Genomic DNA, 23,040 nt, shown 5'->3' on the forward strand with positions numbered 1-23,040 from the left:
ATTCTGTCTGCCTGTGCTTGCTCTCTCTCCCTCTCTCTCTCTCTCTGACAAATAAATAAATAAATAAATCTTAAAAAAAAAAAAAAAAAGAAATCACCTTACATTTACATAGTACTTTCACAGGACTCCTGCCCACCAATACAACATTGTGAGGTGAGCTGTTCGCACACGTGATCACACGGAACTCATGGACAAAAAAGCCAGAGTTCTAAAAATCAGATCTCACAGCACTGTGGGACAGAACTAGCCATTAAGCCAAGGTTGGCCTCTAAAGTTTCTGCTCGTTTAATGTCCCCTCTAATACATAAATACACTTAAGGTATTTAAAAACCCTCTTTTCAGGGACCATCCCCACCACTGTTCTTTACCATGTCTGAAAATTGAGAACTCATTTTCTCTCAGATTGGAAGAATGAATTCTTTCACAAGATTCTAACCACCTCTCGGTTGTCTGGTGGTCATGGAAGTGGTGAAGGTTGAAGGTATCAGAGAATGGGTACATTTATTCAAGGGCTTAGAAGCCAGTCAAAAAATATTTGCTGAGTGTTTACTCTATGCCAGGTAAACCTGTAGCTCTGGGGCACGGTGGTGAATTAGAGAAGTGCTGCCACAAGGTTTCCGCCCTAATGCATGAGACCCGCCTGGAGAATGATTTTTTTTTTTTTTATTTTAAGGATTTAAAAAATTTATTTATTTCAGAGTGTGCAAGCAAGAGCATGTGAGTGGGGGATACGGCAGAGAGGGGAGAGAGAGAGAGAATCCTTAAGCAGTCTCCCCACCGAACAAGAAGCCCAACATGGGGCTTGATCCCAGGACCCTGAGATCATGATCTGAGCTGAAACCAAGAGCTGGCTGCTTAAACGACCGTGCCATCCGACGCCCTGGAGAATGAACACACATGCTAATGTCAAGTACATTTCTGGGTAAGGAGATGATAAAACTGGGTCGTGCCGAGAGTGATGGAAGGGCAGTCCTGAAGCAGCAAAGTGACCGGAGGAGGGAGTGCTGTTGGAGCTGTGAGGAGAATGAGGAGGAGGCAGCTGGGAGAAGAGCAAGGGTATTATTCCAAGCTTCAGAAAGTAGAACAGGTCTTGTTTAAAGAGAAAGAAAGAAGACCACAATGCCTGAAGGGGACAAAGGGAGGAAAAGAAGTTGGAGAAGTAAATGGAGGACAAATCACATAGAGTTTTCCAAGCCAGACTAGCAGTTCAGATTTTATTCTAAATGTTAAAAAAAAAATTCAAAAATTATCAACAGAACCAGGCTGATTTTAAATCCTAGCTTTGATATTTATTAGTTATGGGATCTTGGCAAGGTACTTAAATCTCTGAGCCATAACATCCTCCTTTACAACCTGGGGAGGATAAAATCTCCTTATATGGTTGTTGTGCAGATTTTAGGAAAATGCAATTTGGCCGCAGGTAGTACAGAAAGCTATGATCGTGTACACTGTGCATGGTCAAAGATGAATTCCCCTCTCCCCAAGCTCACAGATTCCAAATAAAGGATACATCAACAGAAGGAAAACATAAAAGAAAATTATCTTATACAGCAAAAAGAGGCAAAATGCAAATGTGAACCCAATAAGATCCATCAGTATTTTGCTATGGCTCTAAGACTCTAGCCTCTAGCCCAGGGGTCAGCAAACCACAGTCAGTGGGCCAATTCTGTGCCAGCCTTGGGCTTATATAGCACAATCTGGGAACTAGTTTGGTTTGTACACTATTTTAATTACAAAAAAACTTTTTATTTGACAGACAGAGAGCACAAGCAGAAAAGCAGAGGGAGAGGGAGAAGCAGACTCCTCACTGAGCAGAGAGCCTGAAGCAGGATTGATCCCAGGACCCTAGGATCATGATCTGAGCCAAAGGCAGACACTTAAGCGACTGAGCCACCCAGGTGCCCCTGGTTTGTACACTTTCAAATGTTTTTTTAAAATCCAAAAGAATGGGACGCCTGGGTGGCTCAGTTGGTTAAACAGCTGCCTTCGGCTCAGGTCATGATCCCAGCGTCCTGGGATCGAGTCCCACATCGGGCTCCTTGCTCGTCAGGGAACCTGCTTCTCCCTCTGCCTCTGCCTGCCATTCTGTCTGCCTGTGCTCGCTCTCTCTCCCTCTCTCTCTCTGACAAATAAATAAATAAAATCTTTAAAATCCAAAAGAACATTTTATGACACATGAACAGTATATGAAATTTAGATTTCATGAACAAACTTCTACTGGAACACAATCCATTCTGTTACATATGTATGTCTATGGCTGCTTTGCACTACAATGGCAGAGTTAAAAAGTTGTGACAGAGAACATATGGCTTGCAGAGATGAAAAAATTTGTGATTCGGCCCTTCACAGATCTAACTTAACTATACTTAGTCACCCTAAAGGAAAAATATAAAATAACTCATTCTCTGATCACTTAAAACCAAATCGAACATGGGTTCTAGCCTTCAGAAGGAAGAAAGGCTAAAGCAGATACTGCTTTTTATCATCTCCATGCCAAATTTGCAAAGTTAACAACTGGCAGTCCTGTGTAGGCAAGAGTAAAACATTTACCTTCACTAAGTCTCCCCTATCCAGTCACAGCACAGGTCTTCGAGGGAAAGAGCGGCTCCATGCTTTGTGGGAGACACATAGGCCTCACGATGGAGTTGAACTCCAGAGGAGAGCTCAGCTCTATCAGGGCAACATCAGAGTCATGATTCCGTCTATCAAAGGCTTCTCACACCAGGATGTGTTTTGCCCTTCTCACATCTATCAGTGGTGAGTAAGCGAATTACAAGTTCAAGTCAATGAGTCTAACTACTTCCCCGCATAATAGTCCAAAATAAACCTTAAATCTCCACATTTCCATACATCAGCAACAAAGGTGACTCTGTACTGAATTTAAAAGGGCAATCTCTGTTTATAATTTGCAGGAGGCCATGAACCACTCTCTGAGGACTGGCCATTCTGGAGAAACCAGGCCATGTGCACCTGTGTACACAGACCTCAATTTGCACTTCCTGACCTTCCTCCCTCAATTCTCTGATTAAACTGTGATCTCAGATTATATCTTTAAATGTTGGTATAAATGGTAAGTGTAAAGGGGCACTAGAAGATGAATACTTAATGATATATTTTAGTCAAAGGCATTCCCCGGCATGTGGTAACACTTAGAATACCAGCAGAATTGTCCTAAGAAATATTTCTCACCTGCTCAACTGGTTCCTTCAGGGTTCTGTCACGGTGTCCAGTGACAATGGCCCAGAAGAGAGGATTATTTTTCTTGGAGAAAGAACCAGAACAAAGGTCTGACATGAAGAGACATTTTTCACCATTTGGTCTAACTCCATGTGGCTCTACTGACAGGCAATGAGTCTAGTTCAGCCAGATGTCCTACCCACTCTTCTGTTTGGTGCCTTTGTGTGGCCTCCTTGCTGGGAAGGTACACACCTCCTGAGCTACCTGAAGAGTTCTTAGTTATATATCCCGCCCCTTTCTCTTGGCCATAAAATGACTTTGGAGACCCCGCCAAATATCACCAAGGCTAGTTTTAAGTTGAGAAGGAAAAAAGAGAAAGTACAGCTTACTTTAATTTCACAGTATAAGAATACATGAAGGGGTGCCTGGGTGGCTCAGTGGGTTAAGTCTCTGCCTTCGGCTCGGGTCATGATCCCAGGGTCCTGGGATCGAGCCCCACATTGGACTCTCTGCTCCGCGGGCAGCCTGCTTCCCCCTCTCTCTCTCTGCCTGCTCTTTGCCTACTTGTGATCTCTCTCTGTGTCAAATAAATAAATAAAATCTTAAAAAAAAAAGAATACATGTAAAAAAAGGGAGGGGCACGTGGGTGGCTCAGTCAGTTAAGCATCGGACTGTGGTTCAAGTCATGATCTCAGAGTCCTGGGATCGAGCCCCACATTAGGCTTCCCACTCTGTGGGGAGACTGCTTTTTTTTGTTTTTTTTAAAGATTCTATCCTTTTATTTGACAGAGACCAAAAGTAGGCAGAGAGGCAGACAGAGAGAGGGAGGAGCAGGCTCCCCGCTGAGCAGAGACTCCGGATGCGGATGCGGGCTGGATCCCAGGACTCTGAGATCGTGACCTGAGCCAAAGGCAGAGGCTTTAACTCACTGAGCCACCAGGCACCCCTGGGGAGATTGCTTCTCCCTCTCCCCACACCCAACTTATGCCCTCTCTCTCTTCCCCTACCTCTTTCCCTCTCCCTGTCCCTTTCTCTCAAATAAATAAAATCTTAAAAAAAAAAAATGAAAAAACCCCTACATTCATAATAAGTTAGCTTCTGGCCTATATTTTACTGTTAAAAGTATCCAAACATTATCTTACAGGAATACATCTCAAATTATCTTTGATCAAACTACCAGAATTAATAGAACAGAGGTTAAAAAAATATATCAGTTCACAAAACAGGTAAAACTCATCCACGTTGTTGCTTTCGGGGAGGGGTGGATGGTTGCAAGAGGCGTAAGGGGACTGCTGGGTGTTGGGAGTATTTCATTCCATGATGTGGGCACTGGTCCCAGGGGTGCTCCCTGTGTGCAAATTTTTCTAACCATAAACCTGAGATCTGTTTACTTTCAGTATCCTTCAAATGGATGTTTAAAAAAAAAAACTGAAATCCACATCCCTTAATCTGCCACATTAAGACTTCCAGGTGAAGAAATAGCTGAGGAAAGAGTCCCTTAGTTGTCACAGATATTCTGTCACATCAGCTTTGAGATTCTTCAACTTTTCCAACTTGTTTCCTTTGGAAAAGTCAAGTTACTGCACTTATTTTTTCAGTGTGCTCTATTCATTGAAGTTTCTTCATACACATAGGCTTCTTCTCTCTAGTCATAACCACGCTCATTTCAATTCCTCGCGTGAGGGGTCTGACTTACTCCTGTGTTTCAGTGTGCGTTTATGAAGGGAGCGCCTACTCAGGTGAAGTGCTTGGCAAGTACCCTGCAGATGGTAATGACTCCATAATGACAGCCATTAGTGCTGTTATTATCCGCCATGCACTCTGACAGAAGGATTAAACTTTATTTTCAAAGTCACCCTCTCAATTATTCCTTGGTAGTAAAGGAACTTATTTCTTAAAGCCATTCTACTATATATAGAGGATAGTGTGCACAATAAAATGAAATAATAAAAATCATGGTATAGCTGATAATGTAGATCACAATTTCTAGTGATGCTATAGGTGCCCAGTCATTAAATATCCTTTAATTTGGTGGAGAGCACAACATAAAAAGCATCATGACAGAACAACATATATGTTATGAGGCAACAAACCCTGAGTTTTTCCACTAGTGGGAGGATAGCTCCAAGTAGCAAGTGATAAGTTTCTCCATCCTTTCTGGCCCCTTGCTCATAACCAAGTTTCATTTCTTATATCCTTAAGGTCTTATCCCCCATCTAACATCGGATGTCCCATTGGGTCCCATAGGACACTTCTGCTTTGGGAGAAGGAAGGATCACTGCTGAATTACAGAAAAAAAAGTTGCTGGAACTGGGGGAAAATAAAAAAAGTTTGAGGCAGAAAGATTCCAATGTATAACTGCAAAGTGAATACAGTCCCCTCAAGTGAGTTAAAAATCCCAAATGAGGGCGCCTGGGTGGCTCAGTGGATTAAGCCGCTGCCTTCGGCTCAGGTCATGATCTCGGAGTCCTGGGATCGAGCCCCGCATCGGGCTCTCTGCTCTCTCGGGGAGCCTGCTTCCTCCTCTCTCTCTGCCTGCCTCTCTGCCTGCTTGTGATCTCTCTGTCAAAAAAAAAAAAAAAAAAAAAATCCCAAATGAGCACAAAGACTAGTGTGGAACAGCAAAAGAACACCAATTTTCCTTAAGTTTGGGACATTACCTGGAAACGGATTACAAACACAAATCCTCAGGCCCCACGTCAGACTTACAGATTCAGAAACCCTCCGGGTGATTCTGGTGCATGCTACAGTTTGAGAACTAATATTAAGAGTAACCAGTGCCAGGCAAGCCATGGGAGGTGGTACGATGTTGCTGCCAGTTATCCTGAATGTCCTTGGGGTGCTACCCAACAAGGTCGGCTGGTCTGGCACCTAGTGACCTTCAGCAAAAATGATGTCTACCTCAGCTCCCAGACTTTGTATGTCTCCCTGGCTGGCTTATCCTGCATGGCAAACTTCCATTATCAATGGATTTGGATACGCAGAAGCCACTTTCAATGGAGGATGGAGCCCTTGGTGTCTACCAGGTCGATGAAGAGGCCGGGAGAAACAAAGCCATGAGGGGAAGCAATTGCAGAGTTCCCAGAAAACCAGGGCACGAGTGGAACACATTGCCTTTGTTACTCTGGCCTATCAAACACTTCCGGTGTTAAGAGCCATACACTGCAAGGAATGGCTTCAAAAAACATTTCTTTGTTGAAAGTAGTTAGGCAACTATGAAAAGGTAAAAAATGAGTCCCACAGACATTTTTCCATATCACTATCAATAGAAAGCACAATGTCTTGTGCAAAAAGTCATAAAACAATACATGTGGTATGTACAAATACTATAAACTATATGCCTGTGTGGTTAAATGTTAGTGGGAAATCAGATAATTAAAACATTCTTAATATTGATCACCTCTAAAGTGGAGGAATGGATCATAAAATGGAGATAGCTTAGATTTTTCTTGATAATTTTAACAGCCTTTTCCCACAAGTATTACTATTATAAAAATCTTTTTCCCCCCAAAGATTTTTATTTATTTATTTATTTATTTATTTATTTGACAGAGAGAGTGAGAGCACAAGCAGGGGGAACAGCAGAGGGAGAGGGAGAAACAGGCTCCCCACTGAGCAGTGAACCCCATGCAGAGCTCAATCCCAGGACTCTGAGATCATAACCTGAGCTGAAGGCAGACACTTAACTGACTGAGCCGCCCAGGTGCCCCATAAAAATCTTTTTTTAAAAGAAATCACTGATGAAATTACACAAATATTCCTTTTGTGGTAAACTTAAATGGTTCACAAACATTTATGGCTGATTGTACTTACCAATCTCAACTGACTCACCCAGTTGAACACCTCCCTTATGAAGAATGGTCTTGCTATGGTCTGTATCTTGCTACAAGGGGTCTGGTCCATCACACAAATTCAAGAATAGATTATTCTATTTGACAAGGGAACCTGCCAAAACTTCTGTGTCTCAAGCTTCTATACTAATATTTGTTTTCTCTAATACATTAATTCTTACTAATTAACCACCTACTATTGAGGCTTCTTTTCCATGATACATCAAAATGAATTCTGATAGAATTATTATAAAATGGGCATCTCCAAGGGAGGGAAGGCTAGAATGAATGATGTGGTATTAGACAGAGTTGGAAACATCCACATGACCTCATGTTTAGCTTAATGTAGATACAGAAAGAAAGCTAGGTTTATAAAATGGATTCGTGTGCATGGCTATATTTTCTAGCTCTGTTTGCTGAGAGAACCTAGCACCATAACACCCTAGTAGCAACTAGTACACTGGCCACTGAGATCTTAATTTCTCATACCATTCTCCAATAAAATAAACCAGAGCTCGTTGGAGAAATGACTGATTCCAGGACTGAGCAGGGAACATGTAAGATAAACATGGATCATTCTGTAGTGTCACAAATGGACACACATGAAAGACACTGAAAGAGCTGACACTGGTCAAAGCTGGAGCCATCTGAGCAACAGAATGTTAGTATTTTATATAGTATTATGTTGTATTTTAAACTAAATATCCCCAAGTCCATACTGATATAAACAAATTATTTAACAAATAAATAGAGAAGAGACATCCCATCAGGAAAATTTCCAACAATTTATATAAATACTCTCCACTCAGGGAGATGGAGCTTAATACCCAGAGTCTCAGCTGTCATCTATACTAAGTGACTTGCTTCCAAAGAGTAAGTGTGGAAAGGAGGAAAATGTAACTTTATGATGGAGATTGGCAAACCCTGCCTTAGCCACAGTCATCATCAGTGACAAGACATGATGATAATATGTAACCTTCAAATAATACAATAAGAATGGCATATTACTGCTGTGGTTTTCCTCCTCTAAAACCATAATCCCAGTAAAACCATGAGGAAATACCAGACAAACTCCAACGGAGGGACCTTCTACAAAATAACAGAGGAGTACTCCTCAAAACTGGGAAGATCATCCAAAACAAGGCAAGTCTGTGATACTTAGAGCCAAGAGGAGCTTTATGTGACATGCCAACTAAATGTAATATGGTGTCCTGACTGGCAAAGGGAACAGCAACCACAGACACCTGGAGACAGGAACAAGGGTGGTGTGTTTGAGGAATGGGTCTGACTACTGCGAGCAAGCACAACAGTGGTGCTTGATCGAGGCCGTATTTTGGAATCATCTGTGGAGTTAAAAAAAATAAAATAAGGGGTGCCTGGGTGGCTCAGTGGGTTAAAGCCTCTGCCTTCGGCTCAGGTCATGATCTCAGAGTTCTGGGATCGAGCCCCACATCAGGCTCTCTGCTCAGCAGGGAGCCTGCTTCCACCTCTCTCTCTGCCTGCCTCTCTGCCTGCTTGTGACCTCTGTCAAATAAATAAATAAATAAATAAATCTTTAAAAATAAAAATAAAATAAAATGCCAGCAACCAGAACTCACCAACAGATGACTGACTTAGGTAGCCTGAACTGAAAATGAATTAATTACAGTTACACAGTCACATGGCTTATCTGTATAACATGAGGATAAGAGCAAGACACAGAAAAAAACACAAACTACAATTCTTTTACATTATGAAAACCAAGAAAAATCAAACAATAGGCTTACTTCAGGGGTTTGCAGATGTTAAATTAAAAAAAGGAAAGGTATCATAAATACAAAACTTGGCATAGTGTCTACCTCTTGGCTGGGGCATTGGAGGGTCTTAAGAAGTGCAAGGATTCTTCCCAAACTGAATGGCAGGGACACATATGAATATTTACTACTCTTTAGATGACATATTACGTACATTTTTTCATATCATGGCATAATTCAAAATTTGAAAACATTGAAGAAGTTAACCAGAATTTTGGTCCACTAGTGGTCCAGTGACCATGGTGGCAGATTATCCTTCTGTGCCCTCCACTGTTGTGAGCCATATTTTAAGAAAGACAACACTAAATCAATCCAGGAGAAGTGGCACTGCAACTTAAAAGGGCTATTTGAGAAAGGTCTTCAGATATAGGGAGCACTGTACGTGAAAGAAGAACCGGACTTAGTTCTTGTGTTCTGGATCCCCAGTAAATTTAAAACAACAGATTTCTGTTACAGAGAAGCAGACTTATGCTCAACATAATAATCAGAGATTGCTGTAATGGGATGAGCAATTTCAAGTTTTGGTTAACATTTTCCACACTGACATTGTTTAAATAGAGGCTAGACGGCTATGTAGGAAATCAACAAAAGATTCATGCTTTAAAATTAGTCAGTAGTTAGACAATTATACTTATGTCCAAGCACAGTGTATAAAGACATGTGCTAAATACAGTATTAAAACATCATCAGTTTCACTCACGATTGCACACAGTGGGCTGCAGTCAGAATCCAAATAGGGCTGAGGATGGGCTCTCCACACTGGTGACTGCCTAGGAACCTCACGCCCACCTGCCATGGCCAGCAGTGGGGGCAGGCTTTGTCCCCCTCTACAATTCTTCTTGAAAGCCACTGGAGACTAAATGGAGGGATGCCACAGATGCCTACAACAAAGAGGAGGAAACTAATGACCCATCCAACTGAAATAATGAAGCACACACAACTCTTCCAATGGCTTGCAAAGCCAATGGAAGTAATTTGGAAATATCAGATGGGCTTTATAAAGATACCAACTCCTAAGACCCATGTCTGAGGAATCGGATTTTAAATGCTTGCCTAGGTGACTCTGCTAAGCAATGGGTTTTTAGTTATTGGTCTTAGTAGTTATTCATTTAATAAATATTTTAGTACTTGGTACTGCCAGGCACTGTTCTAGATATTGGTGTTCTAGGTATCGGTGATCTATCAGTGAACAGAACAGACAAAAATCTTGGCCCTCGTGGAACTTATATTCTAGTAAGAAATTTTTGTTAGTTAACAGTGCATGCAAGTTCTTCACTATATGTCTTTGTTTCCTCTCTCTCATGGTATGAAACCATTCACCAAATCTTCAAACATGCCAAGTACACTAAGACATCCAAATGCCTTTCTCTTGTCTGTAATATCGCTGGACTTAGCTCAAGCACTCTGTCTCTACAGAGCCTCCTCTGATTTCCCCATAAGACGTTTTCCCCTATTACCGTTGCCTGTACCACTTTCTATTACAACCCACAACTAGACCATATTCAATACATGTATATAGAACAATGAAAGATCATAATTTTTGACCAGACACTTTAGATTACAAGTTAAAATTTGCCAGTGTGCTAAAATAAAAAAAAAAAACTTCGGTTTTCTCCCATTGCCCAAAATTACATCATCATATTAAATACAAAGCCTAGGAAAATATTTTAAATATTAAGTTTGCACAGGTATAGATGAAGACAAAGGATTGTTCTCTGCATCCTTCTTCCAATCAAGAGCCTATTTCTTCTTCCTGCCATTTATGACTCTGTATGCTAACCCAAACAAGATTCTGGAATTTTTATGGATCTAAAATTCATTCTTCTTCACTGGAGTTATATCAATGTAAAATGAGGCTTTCTAAAGAAGAAAGAGTAAACAGATAGTAATCACATGACCATCAACTCACCACACAGAATAGCTTTTGCAGAAGACAGGGGATTGACTCGGGGGTGGGGGGGAGGGGGTGATGTTGATCCAATGTGGTTTAAAGAGTATAGAGGAAACATTTCTTCAATTGAAAATATTTAAAGTAGTTTTTACCAGTTGACCCTACTTGCTTACCCTGGGGTCAATCATATAACCATTCTAATGTTGATTTCACTAATACTACCTTTCCAATGCTAAATGCCAGATCCCATAGCTGTGATTTATTGTATATTTCTTAACAATCTTCTTGTATCTGACTCTTAAGCACTTTTTCCTTCCTTGGCTTCATGGAATCACTTTCTTGATCTTCTCAATACATCTATGACCATCTCTTCTCAATTCTAGAATTTTTTTCAAGATCCCATCCTTCAGCGAAAAATATTCCACAAGGTGCTGTTTACAACCCTATTACTATTCATTTGCTTATATATGACTTTCACATTTCTCTCTTCAATCTAAGTCTATTTTTCTGAACTCTAGAGCTAGGACTGCTAGATCTCTGCATCTGGGTCTCCCACAAGCTCATAAAAATACACTTGTCTCAAATGGAAACAAGTGATTTCAACAGTGAACATGGTCTTGTTATGCTTCTCTGTATCATTTAGTGGCTCTACCACCCATCTTTCCTGTCAAGCTATAGTCCTAAAAATTATGCTGGGGTTTTTCTCCTTTGCATATTACCTTTGCCACAATATATCTAACCAGGGAACAGATCTCCAATACATTCTTACAGTGACTTCTTCACTAGTCTCCTTGAATGTAAATTTATCCCTAATCTCTATCTCTATCTTCCACATGACTACCAATGTTTGGATTCTGGCTCCACCTCTTGGCAGCTATGCATCTTTGAGAAAAGCTACTCAACCTCTCTGAACCTTTTGTCTGTCATCTGTGAAAAGGAGAGCAATATATAAACCTCTTATGCTTGTAAGGAGAAATCAAAGTTATAATGCATGAGAGATGTTTAGTTGATACCTGGTAGAAAGCAAGTCATGGATAAATGTTAGCTAGCTATCCTAGCACTCTGGTACCTAAAATTGAATGCCCTGAATCCCATACAATCGAACTCTTGCCTTTTCTATCACTCCCTCCAAAGTCTGAGTAGTATCGAATAATTTGCAGCTTTTCGTACAACGCTCGTTCTCTTCCATGGCGGGGTCTCTGCAGAGGACGTTCCTTTTGTCTAAGTAAAGGCTGCTTTGCTTTCTAGAATGACTAGAAAAACTATTAGTCCTTCAAAGCCTGAAACATCCCAAAAAAGAAGCTGGTTAGTGTCATTTCTGAATTACATTCTCTCATCTAAATTACCCACTTTCCATACAAGGTGCTTAGAGTCTCCTTTGATCATTTAGTGGACGATGTAGTTTCTTGGCTTCACCTGAGGTTCTTGTGAAAGCCCAGGTTCCAGGACCCCATCACAATCTACTGAATTTAAAACTTCAGGGGTGGGCGCAGGAAACTGCATTTTTATTTTGCCACCAAGGTGATTCAAGTACCCTAATTTCAGGTACACATAACTAAGTGATCTTCTGTATAGCTATTTTCACAGGTAAAAAATCACTACTGTGCAAGCGCTTATACTCACCTGAGAGCAAAAAGGTAAATGTAACCTTGAAACCCTGGAAGGTATTTTCACCATCACTTTTTTTTTTTTAAAGATTTTATTTATTTATTTGTCAGAGAGAGAGAGGGAGAGAGAGCAAGCACAGGCAGACAGAATGGCAGGCAGAGGCAGAGGGAGAAGCAGGCTCCCTGATGAGCAAGGAGCCCGATGTGGGACTCGATCCCAGGACGCTGGGATCATGACCTGAGCCGAAGGCAGCTGCTTAACCAACTGAGCCACCCAGGCGTCCCTTCACCATCACTTTTAAAGTGAATCACCAATATGTTATTAGGACTGAATATTGGAGTAAAGTTCAAGATTCACAAAATTTAGCTGTCAGTTTTAGGTTATGTTTGATTAGTTATAATTTTTTTTTTAAATCAGAAAAAAGAGGTAAAACATTATCCAATTAATTTTTCCCAGCAATTCTGGTTTTCTTCAATTTTGGTTTATAGGCACACCTTTCCATTTCATGTGGGAATTGCACATTTGTTTCCAGATAACTATGTAGTGTAATTTTATCTCACAGAAGAACACTCTACAGATAGGGTAAAGATATCTGATTTTTAGTATGCATAGAAACTCCAACTGATTAATGTACACAATGAGAAGAGGTGAGTAAAAATCCAAAACGTGGTATTCCTCTTTCCAAACAGAACATGGCTACACTTCAGGTGAATAAACACCGCCGGCAATCCACTTCACCCAGAGCCCACCCTACACAGCTCCCCTTCTGCTGGATGAGGGGACTCTGTCTCTACTCACCTGGCTTGAAGACGCAAACAAACATTCCCAACCCACCTGCATTCCCGGTCTCCAAACCACACCAACACTTAGCTAAGAGACAGACAGTAGGTATTAAGGAAATGGCTGTCCATCTGGAAGATCATTTTTTAAATTCAGTAAATTGGTAGGTCAGAAATGAAAGTGTACTTGCAGTTTTAGGTCCAAAAATGAACTTTAAAGACTGAAGTAGTAATTATAGCTTTGGTTGCTTCTTTTAGTTACTTTTCTTGGGCATAAAAATATCATCAATTGAAGAGATTTACACAAAAAGGAGTTAGAAAATTTACCTTCAATAACTACCAAAAATGTATCAGTGCCACAGTGGGAAAAGTTCACCTTCCAAATATTCTGAAACATTCTCTGCATTTTGCATGTTTCTATTAAAAACCTCAATGGTGAATCCGTTGTTGGCTCGTGGGTTAAAGCTAAGGTTTTCTGACACATGAGTTTCCAGCATAAGAAATCCTCTTTCCCGTTTGACTCTGTGGCACCCAAGGAAGACAGTAAGTGTTGCAAACACTCTCATGCTTTTCAGATGGAACGTTACCCACCTAACTCGTGCTCCTCTTCAGGATCACCGTAAGTCACAACCACATCATAAACACAGTTTTGGCTAAATTCAGTGATAAAGTCCTCAAATTCCAATTGTACAAATTAGAAACATAACCAGAAAATTGGTCAAGGAACAGATGCAATAAATTTTAAAAGCTTCCCTCTGTACATGAAAAGGTCCTCAGTTACCCCCTCCTATTCCACTAATAGAATAAGTCATTGCAGTCTCTTTGGAAAGCAATTTGGCAAGGACTCTGAGGTTAAAACGTACAAGCTCTTTGACACAGAAAGTCCACCTCCGGGAATTACATACATCCGCATGTGCCCAAAAACACTGACACAGGGATGTACTAGCATTGTTGGTATGGACAAAGACTAGAAACCCACCAAGTGATAGTAGGGAACTGGCTTCAGAAATGATGGAGTATCACACAACAGAATTTTATGCAGTTGTTCAGAAGAGCTCTGTGGATTCATCTGGAAAGATCTTTGGGATATTTTTTAAGGAGAAAAAGCACTGTTAAGCCATATAAATACATGCATGTCTGTAAGGGCTCAGCATCTCTCTCTAGGGATACTCGGGATACTTAACCAGTGTTCGCCACCAGGAGGCAGGATGGGAGTTAGAGGAGAAGGGAGCATACTTCCTGTTGCATTCTCTCTTCAACCGCTGAAACGTTTCAAACAACATATATAGATCCATATATAGAACCACAGATGTGGCCCATGGAAGTTCCTAGACATAGTGGCCTTTTGCAAGTCCAGATGAAGCAATTTCTGCCTAACCAACACAGCTAAGCTCTGGATGAACTGTACAGAGCTTCCTTAGTCGCTTACCGTCATCATGTGTTTCTCTGGAGCATGAATGAAGCAATGACACCTTACACGTGTGGGATACAAGTCAGGATAATCGGCAGAGTGAACTGTCCTTCCTTCCACCAGTGTAGCCACACTCCCCCAGCCTGAGCCTGTTGGAAGGTCAGGGAACTTCAAAGTGAAGGGCCAGAGGCATTCCCTCTTCCTTACCTCCACCTCAAATAAAAACGTCAGGGAATTAGATTTGAGACGCCTGCTCCTGAGTTCTTCTGTATGGCAGTAAAGGTCAGCTCAAACCTTCTGCCATTGTTTCCTGTCCTAGAAACAAATGTAACTGTGGCCTCATTGGTCTCTGTCAGCAAGGGTGGAGGCAAAAGACCTCCACAGACCTTACCTTAAAAGGAAAAGGGATTGAAATAGCATTAAGATGGCAGCAGCTTATATGTGTTTTCCTGATATTATCTGATGGGAATTCTCTGTTCTCAGCACACCAGACTATTTAGTGTTTACTTTAATTTTCCCCACACTCTCTGTGTCAATGATTTTATATTCCATTCGCTTTCTCAAACTCAATCTCCTATGTCTAAATTCTACTCATCCTTCAGGGCCTGACATGAAGTCCAGTTCTCACAAATTTCCCAAACTCCCAATGTGTTAAGAGCTACATTTTCTGAATCACCACAGCACATTTCCTGTACTCTGTCATTTCCTACTTTATGGTACACCTTTAGTTAACTCGTCAGACGGCAATTAGAGCAGAGACTGTTTTTATTCTCTACATGTGTAGGGCTTGATATAATATCTGGAACCTAGTTGATTCTTAACAAATGACTGGTTGAAAGAATGGTTACTAGGTAAATAGCAGGCCTGGAGTGTGAAATCATTTATTCAACCAGTCTTATAATCCTTAGCCCAATACCTAATCTATAACACCCTGTCAGTTTGTGAAGAGATATTTGTCCTTACCACTGGCCTTTGCTGGAGATCAAGTTCTATTATTGGCTCTAGAGACTCTGTATCAAGATGCTTAACATCTTTCAATTAAAGTTATTAATTATGCTTACAGTTTATAAGATGTATCCCATAAATGACCTGAAATGATCTACTGTCATGAGAGAAAAGAACATTATAAAACAATGTGAAGTTCAGTGTGTATGTTAATACACATAAATTAATACACACTATCTCAAAATGTTAACAGCACTTATCTCTAGGTGGCAGGATTATTAATGGTTTACATTTTCTTCCATTCACTCATCTCTCTACCAAATTTGGCAAACATGCTCCCACTTTTGTGATGAAAAACAAAAAAGTAGATATTGCCTTGAAAGGAAGTTTTGGAATGTTGTGAGATCGATGTTATTGAACTTGAGAAGGGAATAGAGAAAGCTCAGCCAGTATGTGGGTCATCAGTTCCTCTCCTACCACACACACACACACACACACACACACACACACACACACACACTCCTTCCAGAAAGGGACAGTATGGAAGATGTCCTAGGGGCAGAAAACTAACTTCAGGTCCCTCTGCCCATCTTTGGTTGCTTAAATACTCTAACATGACAAGTAAAAATAAATGTAACATACGTACTAATAAGCAGTCCATTGCTCGATTGTAAAGATATATAGTCATGGTCACATCCAATTTGATTTTGTATGTCTAAGCTTGTAAATTTTACCAGGATAATTTTATTTTCTGGTACTGTTATTCTCCACATACATAAGCTAGATAGGGAAGGCAGAGAAAGTGTAATAAACGACACAGTCGAGTGGGACAACTAAGATCTAGTATTTGGGCTTTAGCTCATAACTCACCAATAACAAAATTTTAAAGGCTATTAGAAGATAAAAGGCAAAGGAAATCCTTATGTGAGAATAATTTGATTATGCTCAAGTTGCTGGCATTTATCCAACAAATAGAGGGGTTAATTAGAAATCACCAGAAACCACCCTTTAACTTTCACTCAGTTAAATACTAGAATTTTCACCTATACTTTGAGGAACCCAAGATTCATCTCTTTGTTCTAAGTTAGTAGTCTAATTGAAAATTCATAATGTTCACCCAGAAGTTGAATTATGCATCATGAATTATGGATTGACCAAGCAGCATATGTTAAGTCTAACCAGTCACGTCCTCCAAGGTCAGCCTGGGTCACGGTCTCTGTGGTTGCCATGTCATCTCTCTAACTCCCGGTAAGGTCAGCTGTGACCTTTTACTAACATCTTTAGAAACATGTCTAAACATTCTGAAAGTAGTCTTACATGATTTAACACATAATCCTCTATTCTCCTTCATGAATTCACATTATTAAAAAAAAGAAAGCCCAGCAGACCATAAATCCTTGGTGTCTTCCATGCCTCACATTCATCTGAGTGCAAAGCGATCATACCTGGAATTGAACACATCAGAACAAACTTCTAAAACCTGACATTCTTTTTCAACCACTTCAGACCTGTTAATAGTCTCACTGCCCTCTAGGTAATAATGTTCAGGATATCAGCAATTATCCAACTTTTTAACGCCCAGTTTCTAAAGATCAAATGCAATAATTCTTACTAAATATCTCCTCCCTAACCAGAAACTCCCTGCTTTGCTTTTTCTAGTCCATCATTTTGAACATCAGTGTAAAAAAGAGGCTGCCTAAAATATTATTTTTTAAAAAATCACTCTTTAGCACTTCAATTTAGAAAGCAATAAGCGGTCTAGAATATTATAAAGCTCAATTTTTCTTTGATATTTTAATTGAGAAAGCAGTCCACATCTATCATCATTCTTGAGATTAATTATACCCCTGTGAAGTGGGCAGGGAGAAAGTACTCCCCCTCCTCAAAATAAGAAAACTGTCATGATCTTAAAAGACTCATCACACCTCACATGTAATAGGAAATACAGTTTGGGCTTTATGGCTTCAAAGGCAAGTACTTTCTCCCATTCCAAACCTCTACCTCAAAGATAGAAGACAGATTTCAAATCACCGGATTTGTTGTTAGTGACTGTTGTGTTAAAAAGGATTCTGAGATCTAGTCAAGCTAAGTGAGAGAGGGGGACCAACAGTAAGCATTGATTTACCTATTCAAATATTTATTGAGCATTATTATATACCAGGCACTGTTCTAGGCTCTAAGAAATGCAATGTCTCCCATGGGCCTGGAAGGAGGGAGACCACCTGAGAGTTGTGTATCTGCCATGTCTGAGAATTTAGCTACCACCTAACAGAATAAAGATAGGCTTGGAGAAACTATAACTCCTTGCTCCTTCTTTGCATTATCTGTTTCTAACTTACCATTAATTAACTCCATCTGGAATTAAACCTTCTACCATTCTCCAGGCTGCTTTGCATAATGCAGGAATCACTAAGTATGCAAAATGATTCCCTATCTTATTACATTCTAAAGCACATTCCCCCCCGCCACTTGAACATTCTAAAATCAGAAGGATCTTAACAGTGGAGTCTTACAGTTCTGTTAGTTCTGATGGAAATGGTTCTTCCAGAAAGAAATTATCTTTGATCAGTCACTCTGAAGCACTGTCAACTTCATGCTACTGAGTTTTTCTGCTTGAGGTGTTTCAGACTATACTGGTGGTGGACATTATAGACAACAGACCTGCATAAGTATTAGTTTGTGATTCGAACTCTCAGAGAAGATTTTTACAGTTCCCTACATCCAGTGTCAAGGTTTGAGGCATGTAACTTTCCACATGGGCAGGACTGTGCCTTGTTTAGTCTTACATTGAAGGTATAATCTTTGGTGTCCTGTCTTTATATGGAAATCTCCTAATCTTGGGTATTTTTTATTTCTTTATTGATACATAAAATAGCAATGAATTTTACAACCAGTTTGTTTTAGATGTGCTGAAATACAGCATAAATTCATGCTAATACTGAGTTGTGAAATTACTGAAATTCTTATTCATCTCTTGTTGAAACTTGATTTGAGTCCTTACATGCTATTACAAATCTTAACTATTTAATTTCACCTATATCCTCTAAACTTGAAGCAACTAAAACCTTATAACATCCAAGAAGACATTTAGTGTACATTTATTTAACTTTCCTATAGGTAACCTGAAATTTTTTTTGTTGCTTTCCCAGGAGAGTAATTATTCACCTTTTTTTCAAAGTTAAACCTTTCTTATTTGTTGTGTTCTCACGAAACTTCCTTCACATATTTATACATTTCTCTTGACTCCTCTCCCTTACTCTCTCTTCTGCTCGTACGTGCAGTTAATTCTAACCCATTCTTCCCCAGAACAAAACAAAACAACAAAACAAAACCAAACCCTGCTTCTCTTGAAACCTGTCCTACTACTCAAAAGCCACAGTTACATCTTCCTCTTTCCCTTCACTGTTAACTGTCTTTTTCATCAAAAACAATGGCAGCTCCATCCCTCCAACAGGTCAAAAACCCTCATGTTAATCATAAGGCTCTCTCTCTTACAACCCATATTTTTAAGTCACTATCAAATCCTGTGGACCCGCCACTTTTCACCACCTCTACTGTTACAAACCTGGTCCCAAGCCACCACACTTCCTTGGACTATTGCAGTAACTAGTCTTTCAGCTCTTAGCCTTTCCCATCTAATGTTTATTTTCAATACAGCAGCCAAAGTGATCCTTTTTAAATGTGTCAGGTCATGTTTCTCATCTGCTCAACATCCTCCAATGGCCATTCATCTTACAGGGAAATCCTACATCCTTCGTATGTCCTGTAAGTTTGATCATGCCAACCATGGCCACTTTCCCCCCTCTCACTTAGCTCTAGCACTCTGATCCAACTCTTCCCCAAATATACTAAAAGTTTTCCTTCCTCGCACATGCCGTTCCTTCTGCAAAGAATGTTCCTTCCCAAGATGACCTGTATGACTCCCTCCCTCACCTTATTCAAGTCTTTGTTCAAATATCATCTTTCTAGTGAGGTTTTCCCTGACCACCTTCTCTAATATTACACTACCATCCCTCTTTCTTTCTGTGTTTTTCTGCATAGCACTTACCACTTCTTACTATTATTTAATTTTGGTTACTATAGTTACTTACTATTACTTAATTAATGACTTGTACTACCCCCATTCTCCACTTTCCAACCTGCCCCGCAAAGGAAGTATTTGTGTTTCATTCACTGCTATATTTCTAGCACCTGAAACAGTGCCTGACATATCATAAAGCTTTGACAAAAATGCTTAGACTACTTGGTGAAGGAAAGATACCAAGTCTTCAACAATCGCTTAGCCAATTATGAATATAGCTCTTAATCCTATAAATCTACTGAATTAGCCACTAAATTTTGAACGGCCATATCCAATGGCATTTTATCTGACCTCATTTTTTAAAAGATTTTATTTATGTATTTGACAGAGAGAGAACACGTGCAGGGGGAGCAGCAGAGGGAGAGCAAGAAGTAGGCTCCCCGCTGAGCAGGGAACCCCACGTGGGACTAAATTCCAGGATCTTGGGATCATGACCTGAGCCAAAGGCAGATGCTTAACCGACTGAGCCACCCAGGTGCCCCTATCTGACCTCACTTTGACTTCTGCAATAGCTAACACTAATAACAAACTCCTTTTGCTTTGAAAGTCTTTCTTGCAGAAATCTCTTCAATACTTCATTGTCTAAGCTGAACTGCAGGTTCTCTGTGTTTGAGGGTAAACTGGCTGCCATCTGCAATGTATCAGTACTTAACCTAATGTATCAGTACTTTCTAGAACTTCACCCACAGCCATCCATGCTCTTTTCAAATATCTACTTATAAACAAAATTCATTACTCCTGAAGAAGGCCATTAAGTCTCGGAGATCTCTCAAGTTGGAAATTACTGTATTTGGCTTGAAATCTGCTTCCTCCTAACATCTGCAGTGGTTCCTCGGATTAAGTTCCTTCCTCATCTCAAGTCTTCTTTGGATCAAAATCACCAAGATATTGTTTCAAATTCCTTTCCATCTTGGCCATTGTCCTTCAGACAATTTCCAGCTTATCAATGCCCCTCTCTAAAGATTGTACCTGAAGACCCCTCCCAACTCTCCCCACCCAGGCTCTAATAAAAGAAGACTCTCACTCTTATTCTAGATGCTATTTTTCTAAAAGTTTAAGAAAAGATGGCAAAGGCTTTATTGGTATTATATTATTAGTAGGTTGATCACAGAAAGTCAACTTACACTTTTAAGACATTTAAATATGGGCCTCAATTAAGCCATATCATTTCCTCTCTATACTTATAACAAGTATTTGCAGTCCAGTCTTTATATATTTATTTATAAATTATAATCATGCCACTATTTTAGCTCCCATTGCCTGTGGCAAAAAGTCTAAACTTCTTCTCATGGAATTTAAGGTGCTCTATAATTAAGTCCTAACCAGCCTTTTTATCTTCATTGTCCACTGCCACACTAGTTCTTATTTACGCTGGGACTGCTATCCAGCTGCCTGTGATACACATTGTCCAAACAACTGTAATTTTCTCCATCTCCCTGACATTACTCACACATAACTCCTTCTGCCTGGCATGATCTGTTGAAATCTAGATACCAGAGCTACAAAAGACTTCATGAGCTACAAATGACCTTCAGTGACTAGTTTCTTTTTTTTTTTTTAAGATTTTATTTATTTATTTGACAGAGAGAGATCACAAGTAGACGGAGAGGAAGGCAGAGAGAGAGAGAGAGAGAGAGAAGCAGGCTTCTCGCTGAGCAGAGAGCCCGATGTGGGACTCGATCCCAGGACCCTGAGATCATGACCTGAGCCGAAGGCAGCGGCTTAACCTACTGAGCCACCCAGGCGCCCAGACTAGTTTCAATTCTACCCCTTCACTAACACATTCCTACCACCCACCCCCAACCATAGTATAAACACACACACCAGACAAACCACTGCAATGGGACTTAGCCTCTCCATTCTCCATAACAGCACCCGACACATGGGTAGTATGCATTATAAAGCTTATCTGATCGTGTTTTATAGTTCTTCTTATCCAGCTCTTCCTTCTTTCCAGATTATAAACTCACAGATCTGTGATCTACCTTTGCATACCTTTCAATGTTCATACAAGATTTGAAGTTAATTCACAACACTTGAGGAAATGAAGTACTTGCAAAACTTATTTCTAAAGCTTAACGATTTCTTCAGCCAGAGAGGGAACAGATTATGTAGAAAGAGTTTAAAGATACTGAAGCTTATAGATCATGAGCTATTTTCCATCTTCTAGGCAACACTTAACATTACCATTATTACAGCAATAAGTAGGAATGTTGTATATTTGAATACATCAATTCAGGTAAGCTCCAGTCTTAATACTACTCGGTTGATGGTTCGTATTAGTGGATATCAGAAATATCCATCAGCAAATACTTCCCAACTAGAAAATATCAGATGAAATATATAGACTTTTATGCTAATCAGGTTGAGAAATTGAGATACTAGGTACAAATGCCAAAACATAGCCCCTTAAAGACCTGACTTGGGGGGAAACCCAAGGATCATTCCTACCTTGGATACATACCAATTACGAGAAAAGCTTCTCTCTTTGGAATGGGGGTAACGAATCTTGCCATTTTCTCCAAATAACACGGTTCCTTGAGATCTATAAGCTTTCAAAGTGTAGAAAAAAGTTGATCACTTACCTCAGCTATGAACAGAATTTCAAGACATATGGTACACAGTCAGATTGAAGCTGTGTAATTTATATAATTTATATTTATGGGAACACATGTTTTTAGATGTTATGACCTCAGACTTCACTGAGAAAATTTCTCTAAGTTCTTCAGATTTAACATATCTTTATCCAGTTTTCAAAATCATGAGTCATATTGAGGCTTCAAATTCATTGTATATGGAACTAATATGGTTTTTTCCTCTATCTCTCACTAGGATATTCTGGGTTATAATAAAATACCTATGTAGAAAAATACTAAAGTAAAAATACACAAATTTTAGCAATGATGTGGCAAGCCTCTATCATGCACTCAGAAATTTCAGCTTCCGGGGTCACATTCTAATTACTGGAAGCTAGAAAAAATAAGCAACTATGGGATGAGAAGCTTAGAAAGAAGATGTCAAGGAAGTGTTATTTAAATAAATCGTCACATTCTGCTATTCATTTTATTGTGGAATTAACTGTTACTGGCTGATTTCATTGCCCTTTTAAAATATTGTTATCATTAACCTTTGTTCAGGGCTTGTTAATCTTTTTAACCTTCTCTTCCATGTGATGAAAACTGAACAGAATTGCTATCAGGAGGGAATTTCCCTGTGCAGTTATGACAACGAACAGAGCACTTTCACTCTGATGCCCAAATGAGAGCCAGTGGTGAGCTTGCTCTAGTGGTGTTCAGCTGGACCAGTCACAGTGGTGCTTCTCGAATCATCGGCAAGGTAGCTGATTGTGGACGACAGTGAGGGAGCGCTGGTGGGATGGAGAGAACATTAGGTTCTGACACTCTGGGTTCTGGCCTTGAAAAAAGCTGGTTCTCATACACAGAGGCTTGTTCTGTTAATCATGTATCGGCTTGTTCTGTTAATCATGTATCGTCACGTCTCTATTCTACGGAGGCTGCCCCTGGG

At 40.0% G+C, this 23,040-nt stretch overlaps 1 protein-coding gene across 1 annotated transcript in view; it reads right to left on the reverse strand.

Annotated features, from left to right (window-relative positions):
• Window positions 1-23,040, reverse strand: part of OVCH1 (ovochymase 1) — a 56,941-nt gene that overhangs the window by 19,640 nt on the left and 14,261 nt on the right. The window contains 12 exon segments of the mRNA XM_053447866.1: window positions 2,551-2,738; window positions 2,997-3,004; window positions 3,190-3,261; window positions 9,497-9,681; window positions 10,710-10,811; window positions 12,589-12,654; window positions 12,657-12,665; window positions 13,670-13,771; window positions 14,516-14,638; window positions 14,740-14,880; window positions 16,081-16,214; window positions 21,980-22,067. Of these exon segments, the coding sequence (XP_053303841.1) occupies window positions 2,551-2,738; window positions 2,997-3,004; window positions 3,190-3,261; window positions 9,497-9,681; window positions 10,710-10,811; window positions 12,589-12,654; window positions 12,657-12,665; window positions 13,670-13,771; window positions 14,516-14,638; window positions 14,740-14,880; window positions 16,081-16,214; window positions 21,980-22,067 (1,218 nt within the window).

This window comes from Lutra lutra, chromosome 8 (assembly GCF_902655055.1).
Source record: "Lutra lutra chromosome 8, mLutLut1.2, whole genome shotgun sequence".
NCBI classification, from domain to species: domain Eukaryota; kingdom Metazoa; phylum Chordata; class Mammalia; order Carnivora; family Mustelidae; genus Lutra; species Lutra lutra.